Source organism: Calliphora vicina, chromosome 3 (genome assembly GCF_958450345.1).
Source record: "Calliphora vicina chromosome 3, idCalVici1.1, whole genome shotgun sequence".
Lineage (NCBI taxonomy): Eukaryota > Metazoa > Arthropoda > Insecta > Diptera > Calliphoridae > Calliphora > Calliphora vicina.
The window spans coordinates 42,002,638-42,018,632 of record NC_088782.1 but is presented as its reverse complement, the minus strand read 5'-3'; the positions used below and the strand labels follow the sequence as shown (position 1 = coordinate 42,018,632).

The 15,995-nt window shown below is 28.9% G+C and overlaps 1 protein-coding gene across 1 annotated transcript in view; it reads left to right on the top strand.

Annotated features, from left to right (window-relative positions):
• LOC135953246 (uncharacterized) overlaps positions 1-14,685 on the top strand; it is a 70,313-nt gene extending 55,628 nt beyond the window's left edge. The window contains exons 5-8 of the mRNA XM_065503035.1: positions 4,746-4,907; positions 6,863-6,976; positions 7,133-7,349; positions 14,559-14,685. Coding sequence (XP_065359107.1) covers positions 4,763-4,907; positions 6,863-6,976; positions 7,133-7,349; positions 14,559-14,568 — 486 coding nt within the window. The 5' untranslated portion in view covers positions 4,746-4,762 and the 3' untranslated portion in view covers positions 14,569-14,685. The remainder of the gene's footprint in view (positions 1-4,745; positions 4,908-6,862; positions 6,977-7,132; positions 7,350-14,558) is intronic.
• The last annotated feature ends 1,310 nt before the right edge of the window (positions 14,686-15,995 follow it).

Below are 15,995 nucleotides of genomic sequence, written 5' to 3'. Positions count from 1 at the left end.
AATAAAGTTGTTCGGTCTCTATTTAATCGGAATATCGAAGTTAAAAATTATTTTACTCTCAGTTTACTCTCAGTTGCGCCTCTAGTTGTACCCTATGTTAGATATTTTACTTGAAGGCCTATTTGGTCGCTTAAAGGGATACGATTTGGATATCTGTCAGAATAAATGTTTCGTAACCAAAACATAAATTTTTTGACTTTTTTTGCAAAATCAAAAACTTTGTTGACTTTCTTTTTCAAAATAGACCCTTCTTTAATTTTTTTGCTACAAAGAAAACTTAGTTTGGTCTTTACCTTGAAGATCTTTTTTTTCGATTAGTGGGAGGCAAGTAGGATATCTATCGAAATAAAAATTTTGAAACTCAAGACAAACAATTTTTGAGTTATTTTTGCCAAAATCTAACTTTTTTCAAAATTGGCCCTTTTTTTTTTTTGCTCAAAAGATACCTAAGGTGTATTCCTATAAAAGATTTTTAATATGCCACTAAGCGACCAAATAAGCTTTTCTTGGAGAAAAAAAAAAAAATTGCGGAAAAAAAATTTTTAATTTTTTTTTTCTAAAAAATGTTTTTTTTTTTTTTGAATAACTGAAGAAATAGCTATCTAAACTCAAATGAATTTCATTGAATTTACATGGATTATAGCTAGGACTGAGGGTATTATAATAGTGTCAACTGTACCAACAAGTTCTAGGAACTAGTACATTTAAAACAATTTATACAAATTGCCACATATGTATACGAAAAATGAGACATGTTTTTTACACCAAAATGTTCTCCACAAAGATGTCTTACAGAAAAATATAAAATAGTTATAAGTACACAAAGAAAGTTTTTATTTAATAAAAAAAAGAGTTAGTTCACATTTTGGCCCAAAAACAGCGAAAACCTACTATTTTTATTTTGGGATCCATAATAGGGCCCATACACAACACCATAAAATTTAAATATGAATGCCAAAGAAAAAATATTTTGGGGAGCATTTCTCGAACGTAAACAATGCCTAGGCTATGGAATGTTAAAAGTACGGTAGAACAATTAAAACAGGTGGACCAAGAATCAGATAGAGAAAAAGTGGTAAAAAGAACTAATTTCGAACAAATTACAAGTTTTTCGACCAAAAAAGTGAAAAATCTGCTGCAGGAACAGATGATGTTTTTGAGTCTTCGTTGTGGTATTACGATATCACTTGATTGCTCAATAACGATGGTGTTGTGTATGGGCCCTATAAGTGATTTTGCTCTGAAATCATTTGCATATTATTAGTAATTTGGTTTTCTTACCAACAAAAAAAAATCGAGTCCATTAGGTTTAAAAGTACGCCCTATGTTTTTAAAATAGTGGGCCAAGGTATGACCAAATTTTAAAAATTTCAATATTTAAACGCCTATAGCTCGGAAATTATCAACAACTAGTCGAGCGGATGGGAAACAAACAAATTGCACGTGTCCCATATGAATAACTTAAACTTGAATACTAAATGCCAGATTTATTTCCAAAACATTTTAATTCATATTTTCTCCATATGTTTACCCATTGAGAATTTTAACATCTTTCGCTCATATTCGTGTTGTGAACATCTGAATAGTTTAACTTTTTCTGCCCTTAGTGACTGTGCATTAGAGTGCTCCAAAAAATAAAATTGCGAATTTTGACCGTCCCCCCCTCTAGAATTGTTCTATGTATTGTAGAAACACATTGTGTAAAATATTAGGATGATAGGATAACGGTAACTGGTGGCGCAACGACGCTGAAGTTTTGAGGTGCATTTACAAGGGGAAAATATGCAATTTTTTCAGTTTTTGTAAAAATTTTGCCATTAAATAATGACTTTAACAATTTAATTTAAAAGAATCGAAATGTGTACGTAATTGTCGTTATAATAAGATATAAAAGACAAAAATTGGTGAAAAAATTTTAAAGTTATTAAAAAATCGCCGGGCCATTAACGTGTCTCAGGCCACTAGAACAAGAAATTTATGAACAAAATTAACATATTTTGAGAAATATTAAAATAAAAGCTTATTTTTACTTAAAATATATCCATATTTACTTGTATATGAGTTTTTGTCCTCGTAGGATATCGTTAACCTATTCGCAGGTATGACCAAAAAAATTAAATTTTTTTAACGGCAGTTTCAAAACATATTTTGGGGAATGACCAGAATTTCCTTACTGTAATGATTTTTAAGTAAAAGCTATTCAGAATAATATAGTCCAGGTAATTTTAAATATAGTCTGAAAGTTTTACTAAAATCGGAAAACTTTAACCCTTAAATCGTGAAGGTCAAAGGTAAATTTTTTCAATATTTGGTATTTCTCATGGAAAGATAGCGAAATATTATATATTTTTGGGCCGATTTTGATGAAACTTAAGAAAATATATAAAATGAAGTCTAGTATTCACAATAACAGTACAAAAATGGAAATTAACCCTTCCTAGTTGGAGTATGATTTCATTCCAGGACTTCCTTGTGATGGCTACTTCAGAATCCAACTGTCTTCTCCACTTGTGGGAGAAGACTGTCTTCTTCTGTTACCCGGTGGGTTCCATTCAATGGCTGCCCGTGTTAGGTCATCTGTGGGTTTACGTAGTGTGTGCCCTATCCAATTCCACTTACGTCTCAATATTTCGATGCACAGAGGAACATGATTTGTGGTTGTCCACAGGTCGCACTTGGATATAACGTTTGGCCAAAATATTTTTAAAATCCTCCTCAGGCATCTATTGGCAAATACTAGGAGTGCGTTAATGTCGCGTGCAACTGCATTCGAAGACTCGCAACCACACAAGAAACCATAGAAGACCAACTGACCGTCGGGCACACTTGATCAGCCCTAGATCGTCCTTTGTTTATTTGTACTATTTGCTACAACTGGGCCATCTATTTCAAGAAACTATTACGTTTAACTCTTTCAGCCACGGTTTTACGTATATAAGTGTGTAATCAAAACAATTGCATATTCACTTTAATTAAGGTTCTTTTACTATGAAAAATAATACAAATACAGCTAAAGATTTTTATAGAATGGGGTGGTTAGTTTATTAACCACCATGGCGGTTGGCATTAAAAATAATTGTGATAAACATTTTCGTAGTGTATAAATTTGTTTGAAGGCTAATCATTTTGACTAAATTTCTTGACCAAAAAAAAAATAGCTGTGTATGTGCAATATTCTCCAATTTTATTATATCATTTGCTATCTCTTCCAATCTAATATTGGTTCCTCATTTTGGTTCCACCACAGCATTTAGGGTAGATAAGTCACATAAAGGTATATCATCATACGAATCACAATCACCATCAAATTTTGACTGGAGATCCAAGGGTATGTCACCGATCACCATCAGATTCAAGAAGATATCTTTTGTTTTCACTTTTATTTAGTACACGCGGCACCCTTACAAAATAACATAAAATTATGTAGAGAAACATATTATATAATACCTCTTTCAGTTACAGTGATGCAGAATCAGAATTTTTAAGAAATAAATATGACATTTCTGGTCCGATCGGGATTTAAATTTTACGTGGGCATAGAAAAGGAGTATTCTAGTTTAAGTTATTAAAATGGACTCTACAAATGCTCCAGAGGCGGCGCTATGGGGGCTCATCCCATCCGATTCCCATCTGATAACGAAAAGCAGCTTCAGAAACCTTGATGTGTTCCCTATGAATACCCAAAGAATTTTCGCAGCTCCAAAGTAAATGTGTAACCTATAGGCAAAATTGTAAAAAATACCATTTTTGGGATTTTCGCTCCAATTTCTATGAATTTCGGGTGACAAGTTTTCAAGTCAATATCTCAATTAGATTCAAAAATATCCCACTTTAAAACTGCGTCCTTCAATAATATTGCACTTTTTCATATTTTAGTATAAAATTTCAGAACCATTGACTTGTTGTTTAAGAAAATATTAAGAAAATTTATAAAAAAAAATTTTATTATGAAAAACTGTTTGAAGGACTGAGTTTTAAAGTGGCATATTTTTGAATCTAATGTATTGTAATCTTCTATATATATAAAAATGAAATGATCCATGTATGTAATGTCATCACGTGAGAACGGCTGAAGCGATTTGGCTGATTTTTTTTTATTCGATTCGAAATTTTCAGGAGATGGTTTGTAAAGAAAAAAAATTTCGGGTAAAACTCGGAAATTATTTTTTTTGTGAGTCCAGTCAACTGTAATAAAAAGCTCCCTAAAGTATGCACTACAAATTTAGATATTTTATTTGCAAATAAATAAGAACAGACAGGGTTGGAGAAACTTGATGAACTAACATTAGTAAATGCTAACGGGCGAAGCCGGGCGGTCAACTAGTGTTCCATAAAATGGATTTTCTGATTGGGTTTTTGATGCACAATCTCCAATTTGTTTACCCGTTGAGACTTTTAACATGCTTCTCTCATATTCCTTTTGTGAATATCAGAATAGCTTATCTTAGTATATTCCTAGTGACTAATAGTGTCAACCACTGCCTTAGAATAGATTATTTATGAGGCGTATGATTAATAAATACTGAAATAAATATCACTCATACGTATTCCCCCTCAAAAAAATACATCATGCATAGATATTGTATGAACATTTTGCTTTATTTATAATTCAATAATTATGTTTTAAATTATATTATTAAATAAAACTTCTTTCAAACTAACTATCTGTGTAATTGCTCTTTCTTTATTCCCCTGTTAAATTTTGTGTTTAATTATAATTTAAAAAATTTATTGTTAACCATCAGCTGGCCGCAATAATGAAATGGCGCATAGCGTTAGTATATCGATGATCTCACCACCAACATCGTCTTCCATATCGACCGACCAAGATCCATTTGGACAATTGCCACCGCTATTACCGCCACTGCGTTCAACACAAGTCCTAAAACCATTAACGGGATTTCCAGGTGGGCTTTATAAATGAACATTTTCATTTACAGTTTTCAAAGTCATACGTTTTCTTTTTTTTTAACTTAAAATGCATGATTGTGTTTCATTTTTTTTATTGCCTTATTAAAAAAATATTTTTTTGATTTTTTTAATGTAATTTGATGTAGCTGAAGTTTTTTTTTAATATAAAACAAACGTTTAAGAAGGTTTTAGTTACCTAAACTAGGTAAACGTCATTAAAAAATACGGATAGAAACTATTTTTTAATAAAATTACTGAGGGTCGGATTCATAAACATAGAAATTCTCACCACATAGGTTTCTGACAACTGAGTTAGGCCTTTGACTTTAGAGTTTCTGCTCTATGTCTATTCTATATGTTCAGAAACACTAAAGGAAAACAATTTTCAAAATTTTTTAATGAAAATCACTCAAAAATAATTTGAAAGCTGAGTGATTTTCATTAAAAAATTTTGAAAATTGTTTTCCTTTCGTGTTTCTGAACATAGAGAATAAACATAGAGCGGAAACTCTCCAGTCAAAGACCTAAATCAGTTGCCAGAAGATTGTTTTCCTTTCTTGTTTCAGAATCAGGCTCTCAGTTTTTAAATATTTTTTGTTAGTTTTTCATACAAAATTTTAAAAATTATTTTCCGTCCGTATTTCTGATTCTGGTGGTGACACAATTTTGTTACAATATTTTGTTAAAATGAGAATGTGTATTTTAAAATATTTTCTTTTGTAAAATAAAAAGTATTAAATTTCAAGAAATTTTTAAAATCCTTTTTAAACGTTTGTGTTCTTAACATGTTATAGTAATTGTCTTTTTAGTTTGAATTTGAAATTGCGTGATTTTTTTTATTTATTTTTGGAAATCATTACATTTTCATACACTTTTGATTAGTTAAATTGATGTGAAATATTTTTATTTAGATGACACAACAAAACACACGTTTGCTTTAAAAAAAAAAAAACTCCACAATTGAAAACAATTTCACCAAAAATAACACAAAGATAACATAATTTTTAGTTTAGTTGTAATACCCCCTGCTAACTGTTTAAAAGTATAAATTTTAAATTTAAATCCAAAAACGAAATCATTCCAAACTCTAAAGCATGACACATTTCCCTACAAAACTCATATTTGTTATGAAGCTGACAATGGCTGTCAAACTGCCAGTTAAACACATGGGTAATCAATCAGTCAGCCAACTAGTCAGTTACTCTGAGAGCCAATCACTCATTTTTGGTAGTTGTTTCATGAGCATTCATGATTTTATATATTTTTTTTATTCGTTTTTGAAAATTTTCTTTGAACATCAGCTTTTTTGTACAACTTGCCTTTAATTTAATTTTTTGTCGGGATGTAAGAAAAATGTAAGACAAATAATGGCTGCTGCATCAGAAACAACAGAACTGCAACTCTGTTTTGCAGCTGCTTAGTTTTGTGTTGTTTACACTTTGTTTTTGTTTTGTTTTTTTTTTGTCTCTCATATTTTTCCTACTCATCATTGTTACTGTAATTGTTGTAATTTTCATAAAGAATCTCTCTCTCTCTTACTGTTTTAACTCACCTCTGAATTCACCAAACAAACCGTTAAAAACAATAATAAAATATGAAACATTTTATTAAAATTTGTTTTTTATAACTCTTTCTCTCTATTTTCTTTTATTTTCGGTGAAATCATTTATAAACAAAATAATAAACTTTAATTTTTATTAATAAAAACAAACTAACTAACAAACTGGCTTTACCAAAACAATAATATAAAAAAAAAATTAAAAAAAAACAAACAAATTATTAAATTTTCGTTGTAGAGTGAGTATAAAAATTACCAAACATTTTTATTTTTAATGATTTCTTTAACAGAGTTTAGTTATGCTTTTAATTATTTTTGTTTATAATTTCATTAAAAGTTTAAAAACACTTGAAATTATTAAAGTTTATATATAAAAAAAATCTATTGATTTAGTGTCCAATTTGAGTGAAGATTCATATGACTATGTGTTTGGTGGTCGACGCAAGACTCCGCCTTCTACAACAGCACTTAAGTTGACCTCGCCTCCTGTACGACTGAGACCAGAAGGTAATTATACAAAGTCTTAATTAAAATTAAACCAAAAATTAAATTAAAATAATATAAAACCCAATTTCTAACAAAATACAAATCTATTCTCCTTCCTTCTTCCCTCACTAATATCACATTTCAAATAACGATCATTTAACTAATCTAAATCATCAGACGCTTATAATAATACACGCAACATTAGCAGTGGTGGTTTTGGTTCAAATACAAATAACGGCAACACTGGTGGTGGTCGTTTTTATCGTCACTCCTTCAGTTACGTACCCAAACGTTCTCGTCACACACAAAACGAACGTGAACGAAATGCAAATTACGAATCAAGATTAAGATGTCATGGCGAAGATGAAGCAACCCTGCGGCAATTGTTACTTGAGTATGTATTTTAATCTTTAATCTCTCTATCCATCTATCTCTCTCGCTCTCTCTCTCACTTTAACTGTTTGACACTCTTCCATGTTACTTTACTACATATATACAACTATTTATTATTAAAATTTATGTTTTTTTTATATATAAAATGAAATAACTATAAACATTTCTACTTACACTTACATACATATTTTTACACAATCATAATCATTATACTAACAATAAAAAGAAAATTTATTTAACAAAAAAAAAACACACACAATTTTATACACTAACATTATAAGATACAAATACATAGATACTGCTACATACATATATAGTTACATTACATTACATAGATGCATTTGAAAAAGTAGTTGCATATTGTGTTTTTAATTCTTTAGTTTATGATTTTATGATTTCTTTAAATATTATAAAAATAATACTGTAGAATTTAAATTATTCAAAGAATGATAAAACCCTAGATTGAGTATTAACTTTATAGAAAACCTTGTTTACCTTGATTTACTTAATTTTCAAGAATATTCACGAAGAATTTAGATATTATAGCTGGGAGTATCCATAGAAAACTGACATATGGGCAATTCCATAGAGTGGAATAGATTTTGCAAAAACAAAGAGTATCTGAAAAATAATTTGATATTTATGTTCCATTCAGAGGGTACTATATTTTAGAATAATAAAAAGTTCTTTCGAAACATTGTCATTTTACAATCCATTACATTTAAATGAAAACAATCTTTGGATGATTTTATAATAAATAAAATTTAATATCGTACGTGACATACCGTAGGTGAGAAATTTTTATCTTATAATAAAACAATATATATTCTGTAAATATATGTATACAAAAACAAAAAAAATTAATGGAAAATATACATTCGGCAATATGACAATAGCAAAAAAACAATGAGAGTCAAATTCATTTCATACTACAAGCTAATTGGGAGCCTTGTTATAGTTTTAGAGCAATTTTAGCCTAAAACATACCTAAAACATTAAAAAATTAAATATAATCAGTTTAACACATTGACTGCCAAGGCACTTTCAGCAAATAAGATGCTGGGGGTCACAGGATTTTCTTTGGAATTTTTTATGGGATACTGAGTTAGAAAAAATACTCAGTACAAGTTCTGAAAGTGATGAAGAATGTGAAGATTACAGTTTTGATGAGAAACTTCCAGACAACATCGAAAAAATTCTTAAAATCTAGCACTATTGTCTGACATGGCTAGAGAGAATAAAAGTCGTGTCGGACATATCGAGCCCTTAGCGCCAAATTATCGTAAGCGACAAAACACAAATTTTACAGGAGAAGGTTTTTTCGATTATTTTGAAATTTATACATAGAATTAAAAATTTTATGATGCGATATATTATAATTTCGTTCAAGCTATTTGTGTATTTGTCAAAAATATTTATAACTTTTGACAGTTAAAAATTCATTGAATACTTTATTGAAAAATATGACAAAAAATATTTTTTATTGAATTTTTGCATAGATACAAATTTTTCGAATTGAAATAAAATATTTATTTATGAATTGTTTTTAAAGAAATTTCACAGTTATGTAAAATTTTCTATTTAAAATGGAAAAATAAAAACGAATTTTGAAATTTATTATCAGCAATCCCGCAATTCCCAAAAAAGTCTTGAAAAATCCCAAAAATGTAAATTTTTAGTTTTTTGGCTATAATATCCATACCTGGGTCGGAGTTATCGGAATCCTTTACAAGATAACTAAAAGCATATTGGGCCATCTAAAATCGGTTATTATATTTTGATATCGAATACGCGATTTGAGAATTTTTGCCCTAAAGTTTAATTTGACATAAAAAATAGGTGTTTTTTGAATGGACCTGGTCCCCTCGGTAACAAAAATTTTTAATTTGTTTTTCATTTAAAATATTTTATGAAAATCTATCTTTCAGAAAGTATAAAATCCTTATACATCCTCTTAGAAATTTTTTGCGATAACTTAAAAAGAAAAAAAGTTCTTTTTTCCCAAAAAATTTGCGAAAAATCGGTTTTAAAAATTTTTTAAATTCAAATGCATATAACTTTGGCCTTAGTCATTATTTTTAAACAGTTATTTTCTTATTTGGCACATACGTATATTGTTATTCCAATGAAGGAAAACTGGAGAATATCGGAAAATATTTGGATACGCTGTTATCAAAAAACTGGAGTGGGATGGGTAAAAAATTTGAAAATTTAATTTTCAAATGCGAATATCTCCTAAGCTATAAGAGACAATTGATACCTACGACTAGGTCTTTTGTAGCACTCGATGAAAAGATTTTATGTGTGTAATTTTTTTGAAATCGGTACACAAACGAAGAAATATGATCATTTTAAAAATATAATATACCCGAGGTGTCCTACTTTGAGGACCCTTGGTCGCGGCCTTGGTGGGCCCATAAGGTGAGCGTTCAGAACTTAAACTCGAGAACACTTCTTCTTTGCGCATGTGAAATTTCATTCAAACCAATCTAACCATTTAGAAGTTACAGATTTATTTCCTTCTTTTTTTTCTATACCACTATGTGTCGCTTACGATAAAATTCGTTTACTGTAAAATGTAAACATTGACTTACGATAAAATCTTACCCCCTATAATTTTGAAGTTATTAACAATTTTGATATTCTGAGAACGCTAAAACATCAGTCGGTCCATAAAATTTTAATTTTTGCAATAAAAAAAAATTTAAAAAATGTCGCTTACGATAATTTGGCGCTAAGGGCTCGATATGTGTCCGACGTGGCGTAAACCGCATAGTGCAGTGTCACACATATGTGTCCGACGTGGCAGTCAATGTGTTAAACTATTATTTTTGTCTTTAAAATGTTGTAATATGATCTAAATACTTTCACATATTAACATTTTATTATTTTCTTCTATTCAAATCATCTTGCAAAAAAGTTTCAAGGGTTTTTGATTTTTCAGTCGTGGTAGCGATTCTCGTGGAATTGCCCATATGCCGCTTATTATAATACTATTCTATTGGAGTTCCTACAGTTCGGTTCTTCACGCTCTTAGTTGATCTTGAGGGAATAAAATATTTTTTCCTTATTTTATTGTATGACTTAAATATCTGGAATTTTTAAAATGTTTAGATTTTATTTTAAAACATTTGTACAATATAAATTTATTCATAGTATTTGGCCATTGTTAGCTATGACCTTTTCCAATCTTTCTGGCAAAATATTGTTACGAAATTCTACTTGAATTCAAATATGTATAACGATTTTAAGGGCTGATTTAAAAGTAACATAATGCTTTCAAATAACAGTGCTGGGCATTATTAACATAAAAGCTTTCAGTTGACCATTGATCGTAAGTTGGCAACGCTGTTTGCTGCGACCGTATATTCGAATTCGAATATTCAGTTAAAGAACATTGTAGAAAGTACACCACAGATGGCATATGTATTATAAACCTCTAGACAGTTAAAGAGAAATCTAGAGTGCAGATGGCAGTGTTATAAATAGTGGCAGAGGTTGCAGTCGTTAGTGAGTTTATCAGAAACGCTTTTCGAATAAACATCAACTGAGTGCCTTAAAGTGTGCTGTGTTTTTCAAGTGAATTCGTGTACATTATAAAGTGTGCCATTATAAAATGTGCGAATTTATAAACGTGTATAAAAAAAACATTGAGTGACTATTTAATTCTGTTGTTGTACATTTTAAATAAATAAAGAGTTGTTACAATTTTCAAACTACTAAACGGCTTTTATTTGCAATCAAAAGTATCCGGTTTATTTAAAGGAAATAAACCAACGTTTTGAAAAGGTTAAAACGTAACAATATGAATTTCAAGCCAAAAGAACTGCTCATCTTATGAGCTCAAGCACGAATCAAGCCAATTTCGGATACTTTGCAGCTATCGAAACAAATAGTAGTCGGTTGTGGCTAGTTCTGGAGGCAAAACTTCCCAACCACTTCATTCTAAATATTATTTAACAGGTATTTCAACATGTATCCGAGTTTTATAATGATGGCCACATTTCAGGACCCGTTTGATCCCACCAAATAGAGAGCATTACCATAGCTCAATTGATATTTGGCTTTGGTGTCGATTCGCCTGGTTAGGCGGGCTTCACATACGATCTCCAACTCTTCGGGTTGTCGTAACTGACTTATTTGTCATCGCATTGTAGAATTACTGCTTGTGAAGCTCCCAATGATTTTTCGAGCTCTTGTTGAGTTTGACAACAATCTTCATGGAGTAATGCCTCCAATTCTTGGTCTGCTAAGCTTTTTAAGTGATCACCACTTCAAAACCGAATAAACCATATCTCCCACATTGAAACCAATGAAACACATTCTCAGTAAGCTTCAACGAGCATTTGGTGTGCTTCATCTCACTTTTTTTCAAATTAAAGACGTAAAGCAAAACTTCCCGCATATAACGATTGGTTAGTACCAAAGCAACTTTTTTCCAAAAATTTTAATTTTCTTCAAGGTCTAAGTTATTTTATTAAAAAATCTCATTAAAGTAGTTTGTCAAAGCATGTAACGGCATTAAAATCAATTTAAAAATTAATGATTTATGCTATTTTTTGTGATAACATCTAGCTAGCATTTTTCTAGTATTTTGCTTTAGTTAGTATACCAACTTCAAAGTTCCGTAACTAAGGCATTTTCTAACCGAGTTTTACAAATATTTTTCCGTTTAATAGGTTAAACCCTTATCTTTCATACATAAGAAACAACTTTAAAATTAGTTTCATTATAATGTTTTGAAGTTGTAACTTTAGGATTTCTGTTATTTCAACAAATATTTTCGTACTCTATGGACTCCAACAAAACAGAATTGCAACATGAGAACCCCAGCATATTTTTGTCAGTTAATTTTGTATCACTGTTTAATTTTCATCTCCAAGTTCTATAAAAGTTAACAGAGATATTGATAAGGTGGACCTATAGTGAAAAATTTTCTACAAAAAAAAACAATATCTAAATATCTGAACTAATTAAGTTAAGGCTCAACTAATTATTTGGAATAAAAGTAGCCACTATTATACACATATCGACATTATTTTAAGAAATATTAAAACCTTATACAAATTATGGTTTCTCGCTTTAAGTTAAATCACTAAAAAATGCAAAAGTGTTGTCGCTTTAACTACAACCCTTCATCCTGCTAAGGATCTAACACTCAAAAATAAAGCACTTAAACAAGAAGACCATATCAAAAAACTCAGAATTTGAATTTTAAAAATATTTTTTATTTCTTATACATATAATTTCGATTTCATTTGGTAACACTTCATTAAAACAATCCAGTTTTTATTGTGTAAAAAAAGAGGATCAGTTCATATTATATTAGTTAAGCATTTTTTGCTTTGTATTTAAAAAGGGGTTTTTTTCAAGTTCAGTTTTCCGAAAGTTTAAATACTCTTCAAAATAATTTTTATTGAAAACTAATTCGTTTTGTTGCGAATTTATTGGAAATTTAACTTATCAGCAAATCAGGTTGCGATAATAGTTTTTTTAATCATCTTTATTTTCATGATTGAAAATAAAAAATAATAAATTTATTTGTTGAATAATTTAAATTGTACAGTAGTATCCATATTTATTTTAGTTGTTTAAATGATTTAATATTTATTTATTTAAAATATACGAGTAGATTTCAACAGGTTTTTTTGAAGAAAAATTAGTACCAGCTATTAATAATCTGATTTCGATGATTCAATGCAAACAAACCGGAAGCATTTCGAAAGGACATATAAAATATGGAGATCTGAAGGTTACATAGAAACTAAAGAAATATATATATATATATATACTAAGCCATTACTCCTGTTCGGCAGTACATCTAAAACGTCATCCGAAACCAGTAAAGCCTTAAACTGTTAACTGTACTTTCTCAAAGACCTCTTTGTATATCTGGCAAGCTTCACTGTTGGTCTCAATTTTTGCATAAGGAACGATTCTCACATGATATCTGACCGAAATCTCCCAAAAATGTACTAAATAATTAATTTGGCACACTGAATTGCTTCCACTCAATTTATAATAAAGGCAATTCTCATAAAAATCCTTATAAAATTCGATCTTGCTATGACAGTATATATCTGTGGCAATCACGCTAACGATCAAAGTAAGACACCGACAAAACAACGATTTTTATTAAACATTTTTAGTAATCTTCTAAAATGTTTGGTATTCAAAATCAACAAAATCAGTTCAGCAGATTAAGATAAAGGACCTATCATTAAGCGCTTCCTATCTTTAAATTTAAATAAAACAAAGCGTGTTTGAGGCATCATCGAAATGTTCTATTCGTTTGAAAGGCCTATCGATGTCATTATGTCGTGCCGCCGAGGCTTCGTTGGAGGGCCCTCATTCAAAATGTTCAATTTTTCATGACTCTGGCGCATAAATCAGGCTGTATTGAACGGTTGTGTTTGTTTTAAGGGCCGCTGTGGTTTGCGACATATTCGCATTGACCTGCGACTTAAGAAAACCCCTCAAGAAAAAGTTTAATGGCCTCAAATCATTCGACCTCGGTGGTTAGTTCACATGACCTCCATGTGACATGACCAAGGGTTCAAATTTAAGTTACAAGCTTAGGGTTTTCTAGATTCGGCAAAGCTAAATATGGTGTTTTAATATTTTCAAATACAAATTAATCATTTTTTTAAAATCTCAGCTGTTGAAATCTACTCATTAGAAATATACAAAATATAAATATTTTTATAGCATTAATTACACTTTAAAACATGACAACATAATTGGCAATTAATATGCAGATAATGAGACAGATTTTCACACTATTATTTACATATATAAATATAAATTAAATTTTTTGTTTAAATTAAAAAAAAATACAATTAATTATTAGCAATCCCTTTTGATTTAGTAGTTTATAATATTAATTTCAATTCCTTAAACAAATATAAGCCAGCAAACATTTAAAAAACAAATAAAAAGTATTCAATTTATTTGGAATTTAATGAGTTTTTTTTAACCTGTTTGCTGGGTTATATCACTCTATAAATATAAAACCAAACATATTTTTAGGCTCTAATTGAAACCAAATTCTATATATAAATATTAATTTATGTTGTAATTATTTTTCTTTTCTGGATGTTTTCTTCACTCCCCTACAATCACAATCTCACCACAAAACAACAATATATATTATATTTAAACATATAACATATTTATGATACCAATAAATATTAACAATATTATTGCGCAGATTATGTTAATTTAAAGCAACGTTTAAATATTTAAAGCTCAAAAAAATAAAACAGAAACTCGAAAATAAAAAACACTAAACGAAACTATAAAGTCAATTATACATATAGCAAGAAAAAAAATAAGTTTCTTAAACCAAAAAAATAAATTATTAAATATTTAAAAGAATCAAAGAAAAACAGCACAACTGAATTGTCGCTAAAGAACAAAATATTCTAAAGAAAAAAAAATCAAGGCATTTAAACGACATTCACCAAAAAAACTGCAAAAGTAAAAGAGAAAAAAAAAAATACTAAGAAATATATTAAACTAAAAAACAAAATATTTCAAATTATATAATATAAACAATTATAAAAAACATCAACATTTTTTATACATCATTTTATAACCAAAAAACAAAAAAAAAAGAGTCTTTAATTTTTCACCTTTAAACTGCAACACGAAACTTAACCTAAAATAAAAAATAAAGCAAAAGGATTATTTTTCACCCTGAGTTTATCAACGAAACGAAAAAGAAAAACATTTTTTTTATATACAAAAAAAAAAATAACTTTAACAACAGCCAAATATTAAGAACAAAAATCCCAACATCATGATGATGGAAACAATGCCCCCCAGGTATAAATTAATATAAATTATTTATTCTTAACAAATCATTTAACATTTTCATTAATCATTCAAACAATTTAACAAATTCTTTGTTCCTTTTTTTGTACCTATTTGTTTTTATTTTAATCGCTAACGTAACAAAACTAACCACTAATCACTTCATTTTCTACAAAATATACAAAATTTGGCTTATTAATGTACAAAAACTAATGCTACTTACTTCTATTTTTTATAAATTGAAATAAATTATAAATAAACAAATTTTACAATGATATTTGTGTGTTATCATATGGAATAGAGAGGTACTCACAGTTTCTTGTTGGATAAGATTGAAATATATTGCATACTTTTAGGGTTTAATGTAATATTCTTTGAATATAGTATAGTTTCAACATTTTTAACATTTTGTTAAAGAATTTCTATACCTTTATTAATTAAAATAGAATTAGCTCAAGAACACTTAAAGTTTGGAAGTACTTGCAATTCGAACTATGCGGAATATGGGGAAAGGAATGAAAAATAGCTATTAATTTTTACGGTTAATCGAATATTTCTCTTTTACCACTGTGATCAAAGGTCAAATGTTTGAATATTTTCAGCTTTTCATAATAACATATCAAAATATTATTCAATTATAGGCGAATATTGATGATACTTAAAATAAACACTCTTTAAATGCTATGGTTTAAATTTGAATAAAATCAAGTAAGAAAACGATATTTGGATGTGCCTTTCATCAAATTATACTTTAAAATAAAAATTTTAAATATTTTTAGGTAAACAAACATTAAAAAGAATTGAATTTATTAGTCAAAATAATTTTATTACA